General features: G+C 44.1%; 1 protein-coding gene across 1 annotated transcript; it reads right to left on the reverse strand.

Annotated features, from left to right (window-relative positions):
* Positions 1-1,065: 1,065 nt before the first annotated feature.
* On the reverse strand, positions 1,066-16,938 carry LOC110487206 (pancreatic secretory granule membrane major glycoprotein GP2-like). Its single transcript, XM_036948977.1, has 9 exons — positions 16,809-16,938; positions 14,702-15,352; positions 14,215-14,403; positions 12,325-12,530; positions 6,145-6,296; positions 2,807-3,052; positions 2,421-2,580; positions 1,852-1,927; positions 1,066-1,710 (listed from the first exon to the last, which is right to left on the reverse strand). Exons 1-9 carry the CDS (start codon positions 16,873-16,875, stop codon positions 1,691-1,693), a joined length of 1,767 nt encoding a protein of 588 aa, XP_036804872.1. The 5' UTR covers positions 16,876-16,938; the 3' UTR covers positions 1,066-1,690.
* Positions 16,939-23,884: the final 6,946 nt, after the last annotated feature.

Consider the following 23,884-nt stretch of genomic DNA (forward strand, 5'->3'; position numbering starts at 1 on the left):
CATCCACATGGAGAGTGTCTCTGCATCCACATGGAGAGTGTCTCTGCATCCACATGGAGAGTCTACCATGGACACCTACATTACACAGACCGGCAATACGGCAGTCTGATTGGCTATTTGTTTGCTATGGTGAGAGAGTTCTGGGCCAGAGACAATCGATACAAAGACTTTCACACTGGATTGTGGACACTATTACTACAGCATATCGGCAAGCCAGCCGGCTTCTACCTTCCTAGTGCATTCTACTAGAGTAGCTACATCGTGGACCTCTCACCTATGACCTCTGACCTCTGCTGTAGTGGTGCATTCTACTAGAGGAGTAGCTACATCGTGGTCACTGCTCCGAGGAGTTCCCCCTCAATGATATTTGCGCCTCGGCCAGTTGGGCCGTTTATGTGCTCTGTTGGATTACTCCAATCCTTTTTGTTGGTGATCCACAGCGCCTTGAAAAGGACACGAGGTGGAAGTAGTGCGCTGCAGCTATTTAAGGTGGTGAGTCGCAGCACTACCCGGTACACGGTACTAATCTGAAATTCTAACTCAGAATGTATCCTGCCACGTGGAAGGATACCATATTGGAGTGATCCAATAGCTCACATAACCGTGGTTACATACGTAACCTTCGATGTTCACTGAATTGCTAGCGCTAGCTGCTCAAAGATACCTAGCATCAATGCTAGCTTTGTTAACACCGGCTGAGTGATGAAACAGTTTCCTGTTTAGGTTAGAGGTCACGTTGAAGTGCATTTCAAATATAAACAGATTTGAAGCGATTTTACATTCTTCCATACCAAACAGATTGCTCTCTCAGGTGTTCTTGGAAGATCCCCTTTGAAAGAACAGGAGAACGCAGAACGCAAGTGCGCATTTTGGGAACACAGCCAATGTTTTTACCACGTTTTAACTTTTGATGATGTCATCGGGTATAACTTTTTAACTTTATATTTGTTTTTTACAACTTAAAGAAATGTGCCGTTTTCACATAAAGACAACGTGCTGTCAATAATGAAAATGATGAAAACAGATTTCCCTTTTAATTCATTCATTGGAATTTCCTCTTTCTAAATCTGCTGCTGTTGTGTTGTGATGATGCAGACTTCTAACAGTGTTTCTGGGGTAATACTGACACCTACTGGTTCATCATTGTCTTGACTGATCCCAAAGAGAAAGAACTAAGCTATAGCAATAGTACACTACATGCCCAGTACATTATTCACACATTAATACATGTATACATATATTTATCATTTATATTTTATTAACACTATTAAATGACTGCACATACAAAGCATTTTAGAGCAATAGGATGAAATGATATTATAGCTGCAGCTTAAACCAGAAAGGGAGATGTTTGTGTTGATATAATCACAACTAGATGTCCATGTATTTTCACCTTACAAACATTAGTGACCAGCACATACACTTTCTGGCCTCAAGCCTTAGTTAAAGGTTCAACAATTCAATTGTGTTGGTTCAAATAGAAATATTTTACTAATCATTCTAGAAATACGAGAAATATAAAAATATCCTTAAAATATCATTATTTATAACTGGATGTATGTAAGATATTAAATAAGAAATGGCTTGGTTTAGGACATAAACCCATCTCACCTATGCATAATTTATGAACTTTACATAAATTATTTAGATAACTGGATTAATTGTTTAGGATACAGGAAGCATGACAAGTTCAATCTTCATTTTGGGACCCTGAAAGTCAAAAACAAATACACTGTTAGTTATTTAGCTACTTAGTTACCTGAGTGTCCATCACTGACATCAAAATAATTAGTTTGATTGACATCTATTCACTTATTGGTTTTGATTGATAACTTATGATGTCGTACTCACAGGTGATTGGTCCGATGGTGACGGGTTCGAGGGGGACAGAGGGGGTGACAGAGCGGTATTTCCTTTTGGCGCACACCTGAGGAGAGAGACGAGAAGGAGTCAGAGAGATCAGATACTGAGACAGAGAGACAAGAAGGAGTCAGAGAGACCAGACACTAAGACAGAGAGACCAGACACTGAGACAGAGGCGAGGAGTCAGAGAGACCAGACACTGAGACAGAGAGACGAGAAGGAGTCAGAGAGACCAGACACTGAGACAGAGAGGCCAGACACTGAGACAGAGAGACCAGAGAGAGTCAGAGAGACCAGACACTGAGACAGAGAGACCAGAGAGAGTCAGAGAGACCAGAGAGAGTCAGAGAGACCAGACACTGAGACAGAGAGATGGGACAGAGTCAGAGAGACCAGACACTGAGACAGAGAGACCAGAGAGACCAGATACTGAGACAGAGAGACTCAGGAGAGTCAGAAACCACTACACACAAACTGAGTGAGATCAGAGAGAGACCACAAACTGAGTGAGACCAGAGACAGAGTGGATGAGTCAGCGGGAAAGATGCAGGACTCACTGGAGTGCAGGAGGAGCTCCTCTGGTCACACAGGCTGAGTCTGCAGTGCAGGAAGACGTCCCGGTAGTCCCCCTGGTACAGGAACAGCAGAGCAGAGAAGCGAGCCCTGAGAGACGAGCCGCTCTCCTCCACCCTCACCTGACGGAATTCAGTCGGACATCTAGGAAACAGGGAGGATCATGGGTTTAGGTTAGATAACGCAACAAAATACACAAACATTAGGGTTCGTTTCCCAGACAGAATAATCCTGATCCTGGAGTAAAAAGCATTCTCAATGGAGAAGCTACATGTAAAGTCTTGTTAGTCCAGAACCAGACTAAATCTGTGTCTGGGAAAACCTCCTCCATATGTTCCTTGAGTATAAACCAAGACACCTGCACACATACTTGTTCTGAATGATGTAGTATCGCATGATGTCTTTAGGGTCGGGGGATTGCGTGGCATAGCAGTCCTCCAGAACGACCACGAAACGCTCCGTCTCGGACTCCTCTACGGACACGCCCACGTGCAGCACGGAACCCACCGGCAAGGTGACTCCGCCCGCTGGGTAAGCCTTTGTGAAGTCGTCGCTGTGGTACAGAGTCATGTTGGAGCCCACTCTGGAGCCTTTACCGACTCTGGAACCCTTCAGCCTGTCAAATGGGCCAATAGGAGGTTTGGTTTTGTTAGATTCCAAATAAACAGAGTAAAAAACTCAGGGATGTTTAGTAAAGCTGAAACCAAGTTTATTCACCACTGGGTCATACAGCAGCATGACAACGACATGTTTCCACTAGTGGTAGTATATATATAGACCCCAATGTGGGTGGAGCATCCTCCTTCCCTCTAAACATGACATGTTACCACCAGTGGTAGTATATATATAGACCCCAATGTGGATGGAGCATCCTCCTTCCCTCTAAACATGACATGTTTCCACCAGTGGTAGTATATAGACCCCAATGTGGGTGGAGCATCCTCCTTCCCTCTAAACATGACATGTTTCCACCAGTGGTAGTATATATATAGACCCCAATGTGGGTGGAGCATCCTCCTTCCCTCTAAACATGACATGTTACCACCAGTGGTAGTATATATAGACCCCAATGTGGATGGAGCATCCTCCTTCCCTCTAAACATGACAGGTTTCCACCAGTGGTAGTATATATATAGACCCCAATGTGGATGGAGCATCCTCCTTCCCTCTAAACATGACATGTTTCCACTAGTGGTAGTATATATATAGACCCCAATGTGGGTGGAGCATCCTCCTTCCCTCTAAACATGACATGTTTCCACTAGTGGTAGTATATATATATATATATAGACCCCAATGTGGGTGGAGCATCCTCCTTCCCTCTAAACATGACATGTTTCCACTAGTGGTAGTATATATATAGACCCCAATGTGGGTGGAGCATCCTCCTTCCCTCTAAACATGACATGTTTCCACTAGTGGTAGTATATATATATATATATAGACCCCAATGTGGGTGGAGCATCCTTCTTCCCTCTAAACATGACATGTTACCACCAGTGGTAGTATATATATATATATATAGACCCCAATGTGGGTGGAGCATCCTCCTTCCCTCTAAACATGACATGTTTCCACTAGTGGTAGTATATATATATATATATAGACCCCAATGTGGGTGGAGCATCCTTCTTCCCTCTAAACATGACATGTTTCCACTAGTGGTAGTATATAGACCCCAATGTGGGTGGAGCATCCTCCTTCCCTCTAAACATGACATGTTTCCACTAGTGGTAGTATATAGACCCCAATGTGGGTGGAGCATCCTCCTTCCCTCTAAACATGACATGTTTCCACTAGTGGTAGTATATAGACCCCAATGTGGGTGGAGCATCCTCCTTCCCTCTAAACATGACATGTTTCCACCAGTGGTAGTATATATATAGACCCCAATGTGGGTGGAGCATCCTCCTTCCCTCTAAACATGACATGTTTCCACTAGTGGTAGTATATAGACCCCAATGTGGGTGGAGCATCCTCCTTCCCTCTAAACATGACATGTTTCCACTAGTGGTAGTATATAGACCCCAATGTGGGTGGAGCATCCTCCTTCCCTCTAAACATGACATGTTTCCACTAGTGGTAGTATATATAGACCCCAATGTGGGTGGAGCATCCTCCTTCCCTCTAAACATGACATGTTACCACCAGTGGTAGTATATATAGACCCCAATGTGGATGGAGCATCCTCCTTCCCTCTAAACATGACATGTTTCCACTAGTGGTAGTATATATATATATATATAGACCCCAATGTGGATGGAGCATCCTCCTTCCCTCTAAACATGACATGTTTCCACTAGTGGTAGTATATAGACCCCAATGTGGATGGAGCATCCTCCTTCCCTCTAAACATGACATGTTTCCACTAGTGGTAGTATATATAGACCCCAATGTGGATGGAGCATCCTCCTTCCCTCTAAACATGACATGTTTCCACTAGTGGTAGTATATAGACCCCAAAGTGGGTGGAGCATCCTCCTTCCCTCTAAACATGACATGTTTATTGCTGGGCAGGAAGTTAAGTGATGCAGGCAATAAACTGTTCCTTCTCCCAATGTGACCTGACCTCCATTCCTCACTAACCCACATCTCTCCATCCTTATCAGTTCCTGCCACCATGTGATTGCCTTTCCTTTACTCAATACATTCCAAGCTTAACTGCCTCCACCACAAACATTCCTCCTACAGATAACCATTAACATCTGGTGTAGAAACCTGACTATGGTATTCAATATTTGAGGTTTAGGAGTCAGAGCCCATCAGTTAGATAAGATAAGAAATTATTATTTTTATTATTATGGTTTTAGCTCTATTACACAGCCAGCTTCAGCTACATATCTTGGTGGAACAACCAGAACAACCAGAACTGTGATGAGTGAGTTGACAGATGTCCCGACCGTCGGATGAATAATTGGACCAAGGCGCAGCGTGAGTAGAGTTCCACATTTTAACGATAGTGAAAATTCCAAAACAACAAAAAATATAACGATCGTGAAATATGTAGGGCACATAGGCACTCATACAAAACAATATCCCTCATCGCAGGTGGGAAAAAGGACACACTACGTATGATCCCCAATTAGAGGTAACGATTATCAGCTGCCTCCAACTGGGAACCCACACACACACACCAACATAGAAATATAATACCTAGAAACCCCCCTAGTCACGCCCTGGCCCATTACACCATAGAGAACCTAGAGGGCTCTCTATGGTCAGGGCGTGACAACAGAGGAGGTGATAAACTCTTAACTAGTTACCTAAAGGATCATCAAGAACCACGGGTTTAGAGTATAAACTGTCTACGCATTAACAGAATACTGACAGCTTGACATGTGTTAGCCTGCATTAACAGAATACTGACAGCTTGACATGTGTTAGCCTGCATTAACAGAATACTGACAGCTTGACATGTGTTAGCCTGCATTAACAGAATACCGACAGCTTGACATGTGTTAGCCTGCATTGTGTTACAGGGGCGCAACTTTGGTTTTAGAAGTTGGGGGGACATAGCTATTATTGTTTATAAATCCAGTCGGATAAGCAGCCTACCCAACCACTCGGAGGCGTCCGCATGGTCCTAAAGTACACCGCTGCCTCGTATTGTATCACATTCCAATGATAAAACTGGTCAAAGTTGCGCCCCTGTTGTGTTACATTGTCCATGTTTTACAGTGTTTACTGTAACGTCACGTCTCCACTTACGACAGGTAGGGTTTGATGGCCACATCCAGGCTGGTCTCTGATTCCAGAGGGTAGGCACAGGAGAAAGGCACGCTCACGGGTCGGCTGAAGGACACGTCGTGAACGTGGTAGATGAATAAACTGTTGGAAAAGATGGCGTCAGTTCCGTTTGTCTGGTGAAAGGGGGAAAAGGGAAGAAGATTAGAAGCCAGGAGAGGACCTCTCACCAGTTCTCACAATAATATCATTCTTGGACTATTGTATTTCAGTTCATCTTTCTGTTGATGGCAACATGTCTCTCTAGCCTGAGTACCGTCTCTTTATCTAAAATTCCATTTGGTGCCACTCCTTGTCATTGCCAAAGAGACTGGCTTTCGACAATCTCAATGCTCAGTGTCCTGTCGTATTTACGGTGCAGTTGCTGATTGGTAGTTGGAAAAAACATTGATATTTTCCATGACAACGTCACGGAACATGAGGTGAGCGCAAATCTGGCACCATATAGAATAAGAATCTTATGAGCAACAACAAACAGCCGTTACGATCTGCTGCTGTAATTACCTTGTGAGAATGCAGTGTCTATCATAGAAATAAGAATGAATAGAAAGGGCGTCTCCATTCACGTCAGTGGAGCTCCCAAGCTTGTCGTCCTAAAACCTGGAAATTAGTTACCGCTGGTTCATTCAGCCTTCCCTATGGGAAAAAAATGTATGTGGAAAGACGACGGTTTTGGAATAAACTCTGAAAATAAGGTCTGAGGTTGACACAGGCTTAGGAGATCTTACACATTTTGTTCTATGAGATGATACCAAATCAGATGTTATTTGTCACATACACATGGTTAGCAGGTGTAGTGGGACACATACACATGGTTAGCAGATGTAGTGTTGACACATAAACATGGTTAGCAGATGTAGTATTGACACATACACATGGTTAGCAGGTGTAGTGGGACACATACACATGGTTAGCAGATGTAGTGTTGACACATAAACATGGTTAGCAGATGTAGTATTGACACATACACATGGTTAGCAGATGTAGTGTTGACACATACACATGGTTAGCAGATGTAGTGTTGACACATACACATGGTTAGCAGATTTAGTGTTGACACATACACATGGTTAGCAGATTTAGTGTTGACACATACACATGGTTAGAAGATGTTAATGGTCACATACACATGGTTAGTAGATGTTATTGGTCACATACACATGGTTAGCAGATGTTAATGCGAGTGTAGCGACATGCTTGTGCTTCTAGTTCTGACAATGTAACAACATCTAACAAGTAATCTAACAAATTCACAGCGACTGCCTTATACGCACAAATGTAAAGGGATGAATAAGAATTAGTACACATGAATATATGGATGAGCGATGACCGTGCGGCATAGGTAAGATGCAGTAGACGGTATAGAGTACAGTATATACATATGAGATGAGTAATGTAGGGTATGGAAACATTATATAAATTGCCATTATTTAAAGTGACTAGTGATACATTATTACATCTAATTATTGAAGTGGCCGGAGATTTGAGTCAGTATGTTGGCAGCAGCCACCTAATGTTAGTGATGGCTGTTTAACAGTCTAATGGCCTTGAGATAGAAGCTGTTTTTCAGTCTCTCGGCCCCAGCGTTGATGCACCTGTACTGACCTCGCCTTCTGGATGATAACGGGGTGAACAGGCAGTTGCTCGGGTGGTTGTTGTCCTTGATGATCTTTTGGCCTTCCTGTGACATCGGGTGGTGTAGGTGTCCTGGAGGGCAGGTAGTTTGTGATACAGTGCGACAGGATGCTCTCGAATGTGCATCTGTAAAAGTGTGTGAGTGTTTCTTCAGCCTTCTGAGGTTGAAGAGGCGCTGCTGCGCCTTCTTCACCATGCTGTCTGTGTGGGTGGACCATTTCAGTTTGTCTGTGATGTGTACGCCAAGGAACTTAAAACTTTCCACCGTCTCGAATACTGTCCCATTGATGTGGATGCAGAGACCTCTGCTGTTTCTCCTTTGTTTTGTTGACGTTGAGTGAGAGGTTATTTTCCTGACACCACACTCCGAGGGCCCTCACCTCCTCCCTGTAGGCTGTCTCGTCGTTGTAGGTAATCAAGCCTACCACTGTAGTGTCGTCTGTAAACTTGATGATTGAGTTGGAGGCGTGCATGGCCATGCAGTCATGGGTGAACAGGGAGTACAGGAGAGGGCTGAGAACGCACCCTTGTGGGGCCCCAGTGTTGAGAATCAGTGAAGTGGAGGTGTTGTTTCCTACCCTCACCACCTGGAGGCGGCCCGGCAGAAAGTCCAGGACCCAGTTGCACAGGGTGGAGTTAAATGCTGAGCTGTAGTCAATGAACAGCATTCTTACATAGGTATTCCTCTTGTCCAGATAGGATAGGGCAGTGTGCAATGTGATGGCGGTAAGCAAATTGTTTTGGGTGGTTTTGGGTCGGCCTCTGGGATAAGATCCCATGTCCAGGGTGGAGGTCCGCTTCGGGAAAGTGGTATTCCTGGTTGTACTGTAGGGAAGTGGTATTCCTGGTCGTACTGTAGGGAACTGGTATTCCTGGTCGTACTGTAGGGAAGTGGTATTCCTGGTCGTACTGTAGGGAAGTGGTATTCCTGGTCGTACTGTAGGGAAGTGGTATTCCTGGTCGTACTGTAGGGAAGTGGTATTCCTGGCCGTACTGTAGGGAAGTGGTATTCCTAGCCGTACTGTAGGGAAGTGGTATTCCTGGCCGTACTGTAGGGAAGTGGTATTCCTGGTCGTACTGTAGGGAAGTGGTATTCCTGGTCGTACTGTAGGGAAGTGGTATTTCTGGTCGTACTGTAGGGAAGTGGTATTCCTGGTCGTACTGTAGGGAAGTGGTATTCCTGGTCGTACTGTAGGGAAGTGGTATTCCTGGTCGTACTGTAGGGAAGTGGTATTCCTGGTCGTACTGTAGGGAAGTGGTATTCCTGGTCGTACTGTAGGGAAGTGGTATTCCTGGTCGTACTGTAGGGAAGTGGTATTCCTGGTCGTACTGTAGGGAAGTGGTATTCCTGGCCGTACTGTAGGGAAGTGGTATTCCTGGTCGTACTGTAGGGAAGTGGTATTCCTGGTCGTACTGTAGGGAAGTGGTATTCCTGGTCGTACTGTAGGGAAGTGGTATTCCTGGCCGTACTGTAGGGAAGTGGTATTCCTGGTCGTACTGTAGGGAAGTGGTATTCCTGGTCGTACTGTAGGGAAGTGGTATTCCTGGTCGTACTGTAGGGAAGTGGTATTCCTGGTCGTACTGTAGGGAAGTGGTATTCCTGGTCGTACTGTAGGGAAGTGGTATTCCTGGTCGTACTGTAGGGAAGTGGTATTCTGGTCGTACTGTAAGGGAGTGGTATTCCTGGTCGTACTGTAGGGGAGTGGTATTCCTGGCCGTACTGTAGGGAAGTGGTATTCCTGGCCGTACTGTAGGGAAGTGGTATTCCTGGCCGTACTGTAGGGAAGTGGTATTCCTGGTCGTACTGTAGGGAAGTGGTATTCCTGGTCGTACTGTAGGGAAGTGGTATTCCTGGTCGTACTGTAGGGAAGTGGTATTCCTGGCCGTACTGTAGGGAAGTGGTATTCCTGGTCGTACTGTAGGGAAGTGGTATTCCTGGTCGTACTGTAGGGAAGTGGTATTCCTGGTCGTACTGTAGGGAAGTGGTATTCCTGGCCGTACTGTAGGGAAGTGGTATTCCTGGCCGTACTGTAGGGAAGTGGTATTCCTGGCCGTACTGTAGGGAAGTGGTATTCCTGGCCGTACTGTAGGGAAGTGGTATTCCTGGTCGTACTGTAGGGAAGTGGTATTTCTGGTCGTACTGTAGGGAAGTGGTATTCCTGGTCGTACTGTAGGGAAGTGGTATTCCTGGTCGTACTGTAGGGAAGTGGTATTCCTGGTCGTACTGTAGGGAAGTGGTATTCCTGGTCGTACTGTAGGGAAGTGGTATTCCTGGTCGTACTGTAGGGAAGTGGTATTCTTGGTCGTACTGTAGGGGAGTGGTATTCCTGGTCGTACTGTAGGGAAGTGGTATTCCTGGTCGTACTGTAGGGAAGTGGTATTCCTGGCCGTACTGTAGGGAAGTGGTATTCCTGGTCGTACTGTAGGGAAGTGGTATTCCTGGTCGTACTGTAGGGAAGTGGTATTCCTGGTTGTACTGTAGGGAAGTGGTATTCCTGGTCGTACTGTAGGGAAGTGGTATTCCTGGTCGTACTGTAGGGTAGTGGTATTCCTGGTCATACTGTAGGGAAGTTTACCAACGTGGACTTACAGCTGTAATTGCTACCAAAGGTGCTTCTACAAAGTATTGACTCAGCGGTGTAAATACTTATGTAAATGAGTTTTTTCTGTATTTCATTTTCAATACATTTGCAAAAATTTCTAAAAACATGTTTTCACTTTGTCATTATGGAGTATTGTGTGTAGATGTGTGCGAATTTAAAAAAATGTAATCTATGTTGAATTCAGGCTGTAACACAACAAAATGTGGAATAAGTCAAGGGGTATGAATACTTTCTGAAGGCCCTGTACATCCTATAAGGAAACATCAATCAAATCCTCCACCGCACCTCACACACCCTCAAATGAAATTTCTCCTTTCCTAAAAACGTATCTTGGCTTCATTATAGCATAATGCTGAAATAATGTTTATTTGTGTATATGTTTCTAATGATTTATTATATTATTTGTCCATCATTATTTGTCCATCTTAATCTTTTATTTTTCATTGGCCAGTCTGAGATATGGCTTTTTCTTTGCAACTCTGCCTAGAAGGCCAGCATCACGGAGTCTCCTTTTCACTGTTGATGTTGAGACTGGTGTTTTGCGGGTACTATTTAATGAAGCTGCCAGTTGAGGACTTGTGAGGCGTCTGTTTCTCAAACTAGACACTCTAATGTACTTGTCTTCTTGCTCAGTTGTGCACCGGGGCCTCCCACTCCTCTTTCTATTCTGGTTAGCGCCAGTTTGCACTGTTCTGTGAAGGGACTAGTACACAGCGTTGTACGAGATCTTCAGTTTCTTGGCAAATTTTCGCAAGGAATAGCCTTCATTTCTCAGAACAGGAAAACAGGAAAATTCAGAAGAAAGTTCTTTGTTTCTGGCCATTTTGAGCCTGTAATCGAACCCACAAATGCCGATGCTCCAGATACTCAACTAGTCTAAAGAAGGCCAGTTTTATTTCTTCTTTAAATCAGAACAACTGTTTTCAGCTGTGCTAACATAATTTCTAATGATCAATTATCCATTTAAAATTATAAACTTAAGCCATTGGAACATAGAAGTGATGGTTGCTGATAATTGGCCTCTGTACGCCTCTGTAGATATTCAATTCAAAATCAGCCGTTTCCAGCTACAATAGTCATTTACAACATTAGCAATGTCTGCAATGTATTTCTGATCAGTTTGATGTTATTTTAATGAATTTCTTTAAAAAACGAGGACATTTCTAAGTGACCCCAAACTTTTGAACGGTGGTGTATACGTATGTATATTTATGTTGTGTTACGCAGCATTTGAATAAGAGACCTAGACCTCAATATGTCTTCCGTGTTAAAATACAACATTAAAAAATAAACCATCTGTTTTCACTGTTCCATTCTTGCGCAATGCATGCATCTCCGCTGGCCTCTCTCTCTTCCAACCTCTCTGTATTCCGCTCAACCAGTAGCCCAAGCATGTCCCAGAGGTAGCAAACTACAGTAGTTCTGTCACCTACTTTTAGCCCAAGAATGTCCCAGAAGTAACAAACTACAGTAGTTCTGTCACCTACTTTTAGCCCAAGCATGTCCCAGAAGTAGCAAACTACAGTAGTTCTGTCACCTACTTTTAGCATTAAAAAAAAAAAATATATATATATATATATATATATTTATATTAGAGGGAAAAAGTACCGTGCTCTTTCTTACTGGATATAAAATAGGCTTCAGGCTACAGTGCTCACAGTGAACTGGCGGGGAAGTTTGAAGGGCGAGAGCTTCTCTGGTGTGACTGGTCACATTGGCTGGTGATAAACATGCAATAAATGGACTGTTCATATTTGAAGGCCTGTGTCTTTGGCAATGACAAGGATTGGCAATGAGTGAAATATTAGCTAAAGAGACTGGTATCCAGGGTTATGTCTAACAGCAAGTGCTCTCTTTTGATAGTTTTGGTGAGGAACTGGGTGAACGGGTCGGGGTCTGTTCTCACCTCCAGAGTGTTTCCGCAGGCGCCCTCCTTGCGCTCCACCTGGTACCATACCATGCCGCCACGCTCTTCGTGAGCGTTACACCGGGGGTCGGCCAGGTTAGCGGTGGTGGCGTCCAGACCAGCGGCCTCCAGGTTAGTCCTGTTGAGACCCACCTGTACCAGGCTCCGCCCACATACTACCTCTGGGTGCAGCAAAACAGGCTGATCTGTAAGAGAGGAAGTGAGAGACAGAGGGATGAGAAACAGGCTGATCTGTAAGAGAGGAAGAGAGAGACAGAGGGATGAGAAACATGCTGATCTGTAAGAGAGGAAGAGAGAGACAGAGGGATGAGAAACAGGCTGATCTGTAAGAGAGGAAGAGAAAGACAGAGGGATGAGAAACAGGCTGATCTGTAAGAGAGGAAGTGAGAGACAGAGGGATGAGAAACATGCTGATCTGTAAGAGAGGAAGAGAGAGACAAAGGGATGAGAAACAGGCTGATCTGTAAGAGAGGAAGAGAGAGACAGAGGGATGAGAAACAGGCTGATCTGTAAGAGAGGAAGAGAGAGACAGAGGGATGAGAAACAGGCTGATCTGTAAGAGAGGAAGTGAGAGACAGAGGGATGAGAAACATGCTGATCTGTAAGAGAGGAAGAGAGAGACAAAGGGATGAGAAACAGGCTGATCTGTAAGAGAGGAAGAGAGAGACAGGGATGAGAAACAGGCTGATCTGTAAGAGAGGAAGAGAGAGACAGAGGGATGAGAAACAGGCTGATCTGTAAGAGAGGAAGTGAGAGACAGAGGGATGAGAAACATGCTGATCTGTAAGAGAGGAAGAGAGAGACAAAGGGATGAGAAACAGGCTGATCTGTAAGAGAGGAAGAGAGAGACAGGGATGAGAAACAGGCTGATCTGTAAGAGAGGAAGAGAGAGACAGAGGGATGAGAAACAGGCTGATCTGTAAGAGAGGAAGTGAGAGACAGAGGGATGAGAAACATGCTGATCTGTAAGAGAGGAAGAGAGAGACAAAGGGATGAGAAACAGGCTGATCTGTAAGAGAGGAAGAGAGAGACAAAGGGATGAGAAACAGGCTGATCTGTAAGAGAGGAAGAGAGAGACAGAGGGATGAGAAACAGGCTGATCTGTAAGAGAGGAAGAGAGAGACAGAGGGATGAGAAACAGGCTGATCTGTAAGAGAGGAAGAGAGAGACAACGGGATGAGAAACAGGCTGATCTGGAAGAGAGGAAGAGAGAGACAAAGGGATGAGAAACAGGCTGATCTGTAAGAGAGGAAGAGAGAGACAGAGGGATGAGAAACAGGCTGATCTGTAAGAGAGGAAGAGAGAGACAGAGGGATGAGAAACAGGCTGATCTGTAAGAGAGGAAGAGAGAGACAGAGGGATGAGAAACAGGCTGATCTGTAAGAGAGGAAGAGAGAGACAGAGGGATGAGAAAATAAAGACAACAGAAAATAAGTTATTCAAGAACCCAAAATGAAAAGAAGGAATTACAAATTCTCATATAAACTCTTCAAAAAAGGGTTCCAAGAGGGTTCTTCGAATGTCCCCATAGGATAACCCTTTTTGGATCCAGGTAGAACCCTTTTTGGATCCAGGTAGAACCCTTTTTGGTTCCAGGCAGGGGTTCTACTTGGAACCCAATAGGGTTCTACCTGGAACCCAATAGGGTTCTACCTGGAACCAAAATGGTTATATCTGGCACCAAAAAAGGGTTCTTCACAGGGTTCTCTTATTGGGACAGCTGAAGAACCCTTTTAGGTTCTAATTAGCACCTGTTTTTCTAAGAGAGTACATAGGTCCTCAAGCAGGTGTTTTCTGAGAACACACCTGACCTCTCACACCGCCAAGTGACCCCATCGGTCCTCAAGCAGGTGTTTTCTGAGAACTCACCTGACCTCTCACACCGCCAAGTGACCCCATCGGTGCTCACGCAGGTCTCCCCCTCTCTGCAGGTACCACACATTGCTTTTGGCGTAGTCGTGGCAACCTGTGACTGTGTTGTTGTTGTGGTGCGATTGTTCTCTACTGGTGTTTCTGTAGATGTGACTGGTTTTGGTGTTGTGGTGGGCGCTGTCACATCTGGAACAAGGAGTTAAACAGGAAACACAGTTATGAGGGAACATTCATCGCTCATGTTTTGAAAGAACTAGTATGCTGGTATTACCAGAATCATACAATACGCCTGTATGAATGAATGGATGAATATGCTGAGTACTGTTGATATCTCGACCATAAGAAGAACATCATGGTGTATATAACCAGCTGGTGAATGACTAAGCAGTAAACAGTTTATAAATACAATAACTTCAATTCAAAAGGCAGAACAACAACAACAAGCCCCACTCAGAACTTGGCAAAGCAGGAGGCAAAACCTTACATGCACAATAGGCGAAGTAGCACCCGGGAGGCATGACGAACTTGTACACAAAGTAGTTCCCAGGGCATGCCTTGACGTGGATGGGCTGAGACTGCACCCAGCAGCAGTCACCATTGAAGCTGGCGCACACTGCACTCTGGACAATTTCATCCACCTGCTGGGGGGGAGGAAACGCCAGCCACAAGGGAGCCTGGGTGCCGCACTTGAAGGAATCCACGCACTTGTCCGGCATGGACACGCTCTGGTTGCCGATGAACATGCGGTAATAGCCGTCCCAGTGGACGTTGCGGTCACAGTGCTTGTTGCCCACGTGGTTGTTGGTGGAACGCCAGGCGTCGTTCAGGACCGTGTAGATCTTACAGGGGTTGGAGCACTGCTGGATGCCGTCGACCGTGATGCAGTCCTCCCCGTCGGCGCACTCGTTGAAGCCGCAGCTGAACCGGACATGGGCAAGGTTGGTGTTGGAGGTGGGGTAGGAGCGGCGGACACGGCGAGGGGCGTGGTGGTCGGCGGCGGCGGTGTGGCCAGGTAAACAGATGAGACCGTCTCCGGAGAAGCCCTTCTTACAGGTGCATGTGATGTCACCTGCCATGGCGGAGGTGCGGCAGACGGCTTGTTCGTGACACGCCTCGCAGCTGGTGACAATCGTACCTGTGGGAATTTGGGAATATATGGGTTCATCGTCTTTTTAGGTTGAGGTATCATGATACACCTGAATTGTTTTGATGCTTCCATTTTTAGGTTCTGCGACTAAAGAGCAGAGAAAGTCAGTTGTGTGGTGGTTTATATAGTATTATACTGTATAAAAACAGTTAACACACAATACATGTATCCCTGCACTGTCAACTCTAACCAAAACTATTTTGTTCAGTTAGATATGGCAGAACTAAAATAAGACAATGCATAAATCAAATGAACAAATGCTATACAGTATAGTTTACATCATATATAGTATTCATTATGAATAAACAGAAATCATTTCATGTTTTAAATATACAGTGCATTTGGAAAGTATTCAAACCCCTTGACCTTTTCCACATGTTGTTACTTTACAGCCTATTTGTAAAATTGATTAAATTGTTTTTTACCCTCAAGGACATTCCGAGACCTGTCCCGAAGCCACTCTTGCGTTGTCTTGGCTGTGTGCTTAGGGTCGTTGTCCTGTTGGAAGGTGAACCTTTGCCCCAGTCTGAGGTTCTGAGCGCCCTGAAGCAAGTTTTCATCAAGGAGCTCCGATCATCTTTCCCTCAATCCTGACTAGTCTCTCAGTCCCTGCCACTGAAAACCTCCCCACAGCATGATGCTGCAACCACCATGCTTCACCATAGGGTTTGGTGCCAGGTTTTCCCAAGACGTGATGCTTGGCATTCAGGCCAAAGAGTTCAAGCTTGGTTTCATCAGACCATTGTTTCTCATGGTCTGAGAGTCCTTGAGGTGCCTTTTGGCAAAGTCCAAGTGGGTTGTCGTGTGCCTTTTACTGAGGAGTGGCTTCTGTCTGGCCACTCTACCATAATGGCCTGATTGGTGGAGTGGTACAGAGATGGTTGTCCTTCTGGAGCTATGTCAGAGTCACCTCCCTGACCAAGGCCCTTCTCCTCCGATTGCTCAGTTTGGCCAGGCGGCCAGCACTAGGAAGAGTCTTGTGGTTCCAAACTTCTTCCATATATGAATGGAAATCAGGTCCAACTTCCAAATCATGTCCAATCAATTGAATAACCTACAGGTGTACTCCAATCAAGTTGTAGAAATATCTCAAGGATGATCAACGGAAACAGGATGCACCTGAGCTCAATTTCGAGTCTCATAGCAAAGGGTCTGAATACTTATGTAAATACATTATTTATGTTTTTATTCAAATTCTTTGTCATTATGGGGTATTGTGTGTAGATTGATGAGGAACATAAATAATTCAATCCATTATAGAATGAGGCTGTGACATAACAAAATGTGGTAAAAGTCTGAATACATTCCAAATGTACTGTATAGTATATTTGTGTGTACCTGAGGTATGTCCAGCTGTTGATGTATTAAATATATAGTATATTTGTGTGTACCTGAGGTATGTCCAGCTGTTGATGTATTAAATATATAGTATATTTGTGTGTACCTGAGGTATGTCCAGCGCTGGACAGAACCAGTAGAGGCACCAGCAGAGCCACCAGGATCATCCTCATCAACACTAGTTACTTCTACAGGGGCAGAAACGGGGAACACAACCTGAAGGGAAATACACTTATTATATTAATCCACACTTTATCCACAATTTACATCCACTGGAAAGTCAGGCACGTTTAAATGCAAGTTGGACTTGATTTAATTTGACTGTATCTATACAGGTCATCCTATGGTGATAAAACACATTTTATTTTCTGTCACAAGACTGCAATAAACCTCGTTACAAAACATCTAATACATTAATAGATATTAAGCATGGACACCCATTCTCTGGAGGGTATTATAACAACACATCTAATACAATAATAGATATTAAGCACGGACACACATTCTCTGGAGGATATTATAACAACACATCTAATACAATAATAGATATTAAGCACGGACACACATTCTCTGAAGGGTATTATAACAACACATCTAATACATTAATAGATATTAAGCATGGACACACATTCTCTGAAGGGTATTATAACAACACATCTAATACATTAATAGATATTAAGCACGGACACACATTCTCTGAAGGGTATTATAACATTTCAAACTCAGTGCAGATATATTAATTTCACCAAACCAAAAATAACTTTGTTTAACCAGACAGGATGAATAGTGATCTGAGAGAAGTACTGACTTACCAAATGTTGATGCTGACTGCTGGAACCACTTGTAAACGAGGCATTTATACACTGGTTATCTGGGAGGGGGGGAAGCAGGTCACATTGTGCAATATTCCCAGGGACAATACCTTAGCCTGGGTCCCAGTCTGTTCAGCTCTCATTCCACTCCTTGCCACTCCTTGTCATGATAAACTGTTTGGCAATGACACAGAGGACATGGAGTGAAATGTCAGTCGAAACTGACTGGATTTCAGACTAACAATAGGTGTGGAAGAGGTTGAATCACAACTATAGATCCCAACTACAGTATCATCTTAATTTGATCACTCTGTTGTTGCTGAACATTTCCCAGTGTATTTGAGTTTTAAGAAGGCTTCTAAAGTTTGTAATTTCCACTCAGAAATATCAGACTTGATTTTATTTTACAAAAAATGTATCAACCCCTAATTATAATCCACGTAGTAATTCACATTTTCTGTTGCTACAGGATTTTTTTCCTTCTGTAGCAAACTGGCTCAAATTACGATCCTACATCTGTATCATCGTTGAGATGTAAGGAATGCATAACCATAAAACCGTGGGGTGTGATTAAGGTAAAGTCTATATGCTCTGTTGGGTGGCGGCAGATACAATGGATGTTTTCAAACTAATTAAGTGACAGGGCAAGTGGCTGGTGGGTGGGTGGCATTAGGTCAACACCGTATGATTAACGAGGTAAATAATGCCTCACAATATCCCAGAGAACCACTTAACATTTGGCTGACTTCTTACCTCTCGGGCTCTGTTATAAAGACAATGTGTCATGGGTTGCTGGTGCTCTTGGATAGGACAACACCCTTGTTTTAATGTCATTTCCACCCTTCTTCTTCCATCAGTTTTTCAATCAGTTTATTTGTCTTATGTCTGTTTCAACTGTGTAGTATTTCAATCTGTTTTCTGTCATTTGTATGTACTATATACACGTATATATGCTTGTTTCGACCTTGCCATGCTTTCGGATACACCCTAGCTTGATAACCATTGTCCCATTTTTATCAATCTGTTTTTTTTGTTTTCTGTTTGTGATATAGATATGCCTGTTTCAACTGTGCCGTGCTGACAGATAGGCTACCTCTAAGTGTTCTTGTCATTGTTCCCTTTATCTTTAAGTTTTTAGTACTATAGATATGCCTGTTTCAACTGTGTCGCTCTCACGTAATACATCTCCATTTAGTCTTCTGTTTGTACTATAGATATGCCTGTTTCAACTGTGTCGTTCTCACGTAATACATCTCCATTTAGTCTTCTGTTTGTACTATAGATATGCCTGTTTCTCCATTTAGTCACGCTGAATCAGCGGATTAATAACAACAAAAGATCTGACCTGTTCCCTTTGTCTTATTCCAAACCCTTTTCTCTTTGCTCTAGATGACCAACAATAGCCAGTTGTCACCACGATGACATCATATCAACTATTCACGCTGAGGGAAAGGTGAACTGTTCCCACTCATCTAAACACAGACTCAAATGGCCCCCTATTCCCTATATAGTGCACTACTTTTGTTTACTAAGATGGTCAAAAGTAGTGTACTAAATAGGGAATAGGGTGCCATAAGTAGGGAATAGGGTGCCACTTGAAACAGAGCCATAGTGTTCCACAGGCATTATCTGTCACGTCCTGACCTTAGTTCCTTTTTTATGTCTCTATTTTAGTTTGGGCGTGAGTTTGGGTGGGCATTCTATGTTTTTGTTCTGTGTGTTGTATTTCTCTGTGTTTGGCCTGGTATGGTTCCCAATCAGAGGCAGCTGTCAATCGTTGTCTTGGATTGAGAACCACACTTAGGCAGCCTGTTTTCCCACTATAGGTTGTGGGTAGTTGTTTTCTGTTTAGTGTGTTGTTTCACCTGACACCTGGACTGTTTTGTTTCTTTCATTCACTTTGTTATTTTGTTTTGTGTGTTCAGTTCTAATAAATTAACATGGACACTTACTGTACCACGCTGCATATTGGTCCGATCCTTCCTACTCCTCCTCAGACGAAGAGGAGATCCGTTACATTATCCCTCTCTCTATGGTTTATAGACGATACAGCAAATTTTGTTACTTTGTTTTAGTGTTCAGTCAGTTGTACATGCTTGAACAATTTGAGAGCTAGGTATTTAATGTTTAGAGTCCCTGTGAATCCATTAGTATGAAGTTGGCACATACTTAAAAAAATGTCTGCACCTTTATAAGGGAGTACAAATAACATTAAGTCTGATCAATCAATTAGAAAACCTTAGAAAATAACATACTCAACACCTTAGCAACGAGCCTAAAACCAAATATGGTCATATCATGTAGCCCAATTGATGCAGAAGGAAGCAACCCCTCAATGATTTAGTAGTCAAGTTAAGTGTGAAACATTAAGTAGAAAATAATAAAGAAAATAAAAGACAGGAACAAGATTCAGTTATATCAGAACTTCTGTTTACAGGTGTTGTATCTTAATTTGACCAGTTTCTCAGAGCAGGAAAATAATCATGCAGCATCAGGAAATATGAATTTTTTGTAGGGGTTGATATTTTTTTAGTTAGGGCAAATTAAGTTTGAAATGTTCAAGTGGAAATTCCAAACTTTAGATGCCTTTTAAACTTTGAATACACTACACATTTGCATTTTCTGAAACAACAAGGTGCTCAAATTAAGATTTAACATCTGCGACCCTAACCCTAACTCTGCTTCTCCAACATACCAGACCAAGAGATAACAGAGAACAGACATTGATATAATGACACAACAGACTGATATAATAGTACAAAGTTATACTTTATTATCTAATAGTCGCATTTTCGCGCAGAGCATAGAAAAACTCTATTAAATACAGTGCCTTCAGAAAGTATTCACACCCCTTGACCTTTTCCATATGTTGTTGTGTTACAGCCTGAATTTAAAATGTATTAAAGTGAGATTGTGTGTCACTGGCCTACACACAATACCCCATAATGTCAAAGAGGAATTACATTATTTTGGTTTACAAATTCATTAAAAATTAAAAGCTAAAATGTCTTGAGTCAATAAGTATTCAACCACTGTCATGCCCTGACCATAGAGAGCCCTCGGGGTTCTCTATGGTGCTTTATTCGTCATATTTCTATGTTGGTGTGTTAGTGTGTTTCCCAATTGGAGGCAGCTGATGTTCGTTGTCTCTAATTGGGGACCATACATAAGTTGTCCTTGGTTCCCACCTGTTTGTGGGATATTGTTTCAGTTAGTGCCTATGTGTGCGGTGTACTTCACGTTCGTTGGATGTTTTGTTGTTTTTGTTGTTGCACTGTGAATTAAAATTATGTGGAACTCAGCTCACACTGCGCCTTGGTTCGCTCTGTACGACGAACGTGACATAATATCCCACCAAAAGAAGACCAAGCAGCGTGTTCATGAGGTAAAGGAGTTTTGGACATGGGAGGAGATCATGAGTGGATGCGAGACCCTTGTGGCCGTGGCCACAGAAACCCCAAGGTTTTTGTTGGGGGGGAGGCACATGGAGATGTCGGCTGAGCAGCGGAGAGTGCAAGAGCCCGAATGGCAGGGGGTGGAGGAATTCAATGAGGGATACCAGAGAGAGGTGGAGGCGAGGAGTAGGCTGCAGCGCAGGCGTCCTGAAGAGTGTATCATCAGTCCAGTGCCATCTGTGCCGGTTCCACGCACCAGGCAACCAGTGCGCCTCCCCAGCCCGGTCTGTCCTGTGCCAGTTCCTCGCACTCGCCATGAAGAGACTGTCTTCAGTCCGCTGCCACAGAAACCCCAAGATTCTTTTGGGAGGGGGCACATGGAGCTGGCGGCTGAGCAGAGGGAAGAGCCAGAGACCGTCAGGGAGGCGATGGAGAAGTTGGGAGAGAGAGTGAGGAGAGAGATGTTGGTCAATTGTGTTCTGCTCAACATTCGACCTGAAGAGCCTGTCAGCAGTCTGGTGAAGTCTGCGCCGGCTCCACGCACCAGGCCTCCAGTGCGCCTCTCCAGTCCGGTACGTCCTGTGCCAGCTCCCCGCACCCTCCCTGAAGTGCATGTCAACAGTCCGGTTCCACCTGTGCCGGCACCACGCACTCGACCTGAGGACCGTGTCATCAGTCCAGTGCAACCTGCGCCGATGCCCAGTCCAGGCACGGTGTCCAGTCCCGCTCCCTGGCAGGAACCTCCCTCTGCGCCGGTGCCCAGTCCAGGCACGGTGTCCAGTCCCGCTCCCTGGCAGGAACCTCCCTCTGCGCCGGTGCCCAGTACAGGCACGGCATCCAGTTCCGCTCCTAGGCCGGAGCCTTCCTATAGGCCAATGCCCAGTCCAGGCACAGCGTTCAGCCCGGCGCCATGGCCGGAAACGGGGTCTGAGCGACGACCCACAGCAGAGTAGCCACCGACACTAGTCACCCCCCCTACCCTCCCTATTTGGTTTCAGGTTTTGCGGCCGGAGTCCACAACTTTGGGGGGAGGGGGGGGGGGGGGGGGGGGGGGGGGGGGGGGGGGGTACTGTCACGCCCTGTCCATAGAGAGCCCTCGGGGTTCTCTATGGTGCTTTAGGTCAGGGCGTGACTCGGGGGTTCTATTCGTCATATTTCTATGTTGGTGTGTTAGTGTGGTTCCCAATTGGAAGCAGCTGATGTTCGTTGTCTCTAATTGGGGGCCATACTTAAGTTGTCCTTGGTTCCCACCTGTTTGTGGGATATTGTTTCAGTTAGTGCCTATGTGCGCGCTGTACTTCACGTTCGGTGGATTTTTTGTTGTTGCACAGTGAATTAAAATGGTGTGGAACTCAACTCACGCTGCGCCTTGGTCCGCTCTGTACCACGAACGTGACAACCACTATGTTATAGCAAGCCTAAATAAGTTCAGGAGTAAGAATGTTCTTAACAACTTATATCCCTTTGAGCATTGTGAAGATATTCATTAAACTTTGGATTATATATCAATACATCCAGTCACTACAAAGATACAGGCGTCCTTCCCAACTCAGATGCTGGAGAGGAAGGAAACTGCTCAGGGTTTTCACCATGAGGCCAATGGTGACTTTAAAACAGTTACAGAGTTTAATGGCTGTGATAAAAACTGAGGATGGATCAACAACATTGTAGTTACTCAACAATACTAACCTAAATGACCGAGTGAAAAGAAGGAACCCTGTACAGAATGCACATATTCCAAAACATGCATCCTGTTTGCAATAAGGTACTAAAGTAAAACTGCAATACATTTGGCAAAGACATTAACTTCATGTCCTGAATACAAAGCGTTATGTTGGGGGAAAATGTCCAACAACACATCACTGAGACCACTCTTCATATTTCCAGCATGGTGGTGGAAGCGTCATGTTATGATTATGCTTGTCATTGTCAAAGACTAGGGAGTTTTTTAGGATGAAAAGAAACGGAATAGAGCTAAGCACAAGCAAAATCCTAAAGGAAAACCTGCTTCAATCTGCTTTCCAACAGAATCTGGGAGGCAAATTCGCCTTTCAGAAGAACAATAACATAAAACACAAAGGCCAATTATACGCTGGAGTTTCTTACCAAGACGACATTGAATGTTCCTGAGTGGCCTAGTTACAGTTTTTACTTAAAACAGCTTGAAAATCTATGGCAAGAATTTGTTCTTAACTGACTTGCTTAGTTAAATAAAGGTACAAAATATGCAACTTTAGTTGTGGTACAAACATTTGGCTATACTTTCACATGATGCAACTCTAATGATGATTTGAAAAAAAATGCTTGAAGGGCATGAGCTCTGCTTTGTTTTTCGCGCAGGCTGCACACACTTCATCAGTCCCTTATTCACAATTTCACAAAGACTTGATAATGCTTCGAAGTCTATGTCTTTTACGGACAGTGGCAGTTGTGCCCTTAGGCTGAATATAATAATTATAATTCCCTTCCCTCCTAGCTGCATGCTCCAAAGCACCTCTCACTTACATGGTTCTCAAAGATACCTCAATTCTCATTAGCCAATCCCTGTCATGTGAAAGGGTCTTTCTCACAGGCTACAAGTGAACACAACTGCGCGTGTCAATATCCAATTCCAAGGTGCATATGGAAGATGTTGGAAGAACTAAATATAGTAGGCCTAGCCTATAGAAAGCTGATGGGATCCTCCTCTTTTTAATAGAGGCCATCACTCTGTTTTCTCAAGCAATTGCATAGCTTATAGGACAATACAACAACCCAAGATTCCACGTTCCAAACACTGAACACAACAACCCGAGACTCCACCTACCACACCTACCAAACCCTCAATACAACAACCCAAGACTCCACCTAGCCAACCCTCATTCAAAACACAACAGAGGCAGTAAAGTGTTAGTCTTTGTAACATGTGTACATATGTGAATTACACGGGAAACTGCTGAGTGTTAAAAACCCATCACAGTTGCAGTTCTTGACAG

The sequence above is a fragment of the Oncorhynchus mykiss genome, chromosome 17 (genome assembly GCF_013265735.2).
Source record: "Oncorhynchus mykiss isolate Arlee chromosome 17, USDA_OmykA_1.1, whole genome shotgun sequence".
Classification (NCBI taxonomy): domain Eukaryota; kingdom Metazoa; phylum Chordata; class Actinopteri; order Salmoniformes; family Salmonidae; genus Oncorhynchus; species Oncorhynchus mykiss.

Bases quoted from the DNA above. Each gene is read 5' to 3' on its own strand.
- LOC110487206 (XM_036948977.1), bottom strand. From the start codon at position 16,875: ATGAGGATGATCCTGGTGGCTCTGCTGGTGCCTCTACTGGTTCTGTCC. The intron at 3,053-6,144 runs GTAAGTGGAGAC...CCCATTTGACAG, and splicing joins GCCATCAAACCCTACCTGTC to GCTGAAGGGTTCCAGAGTCG. The intron at 1,711-1,851 runs GTGAGTACGACA...TTTGACTTTCAG, and splicing joins CACCATCGGACCAATCACCT to GGTCCCAAAATGAAGATTGA.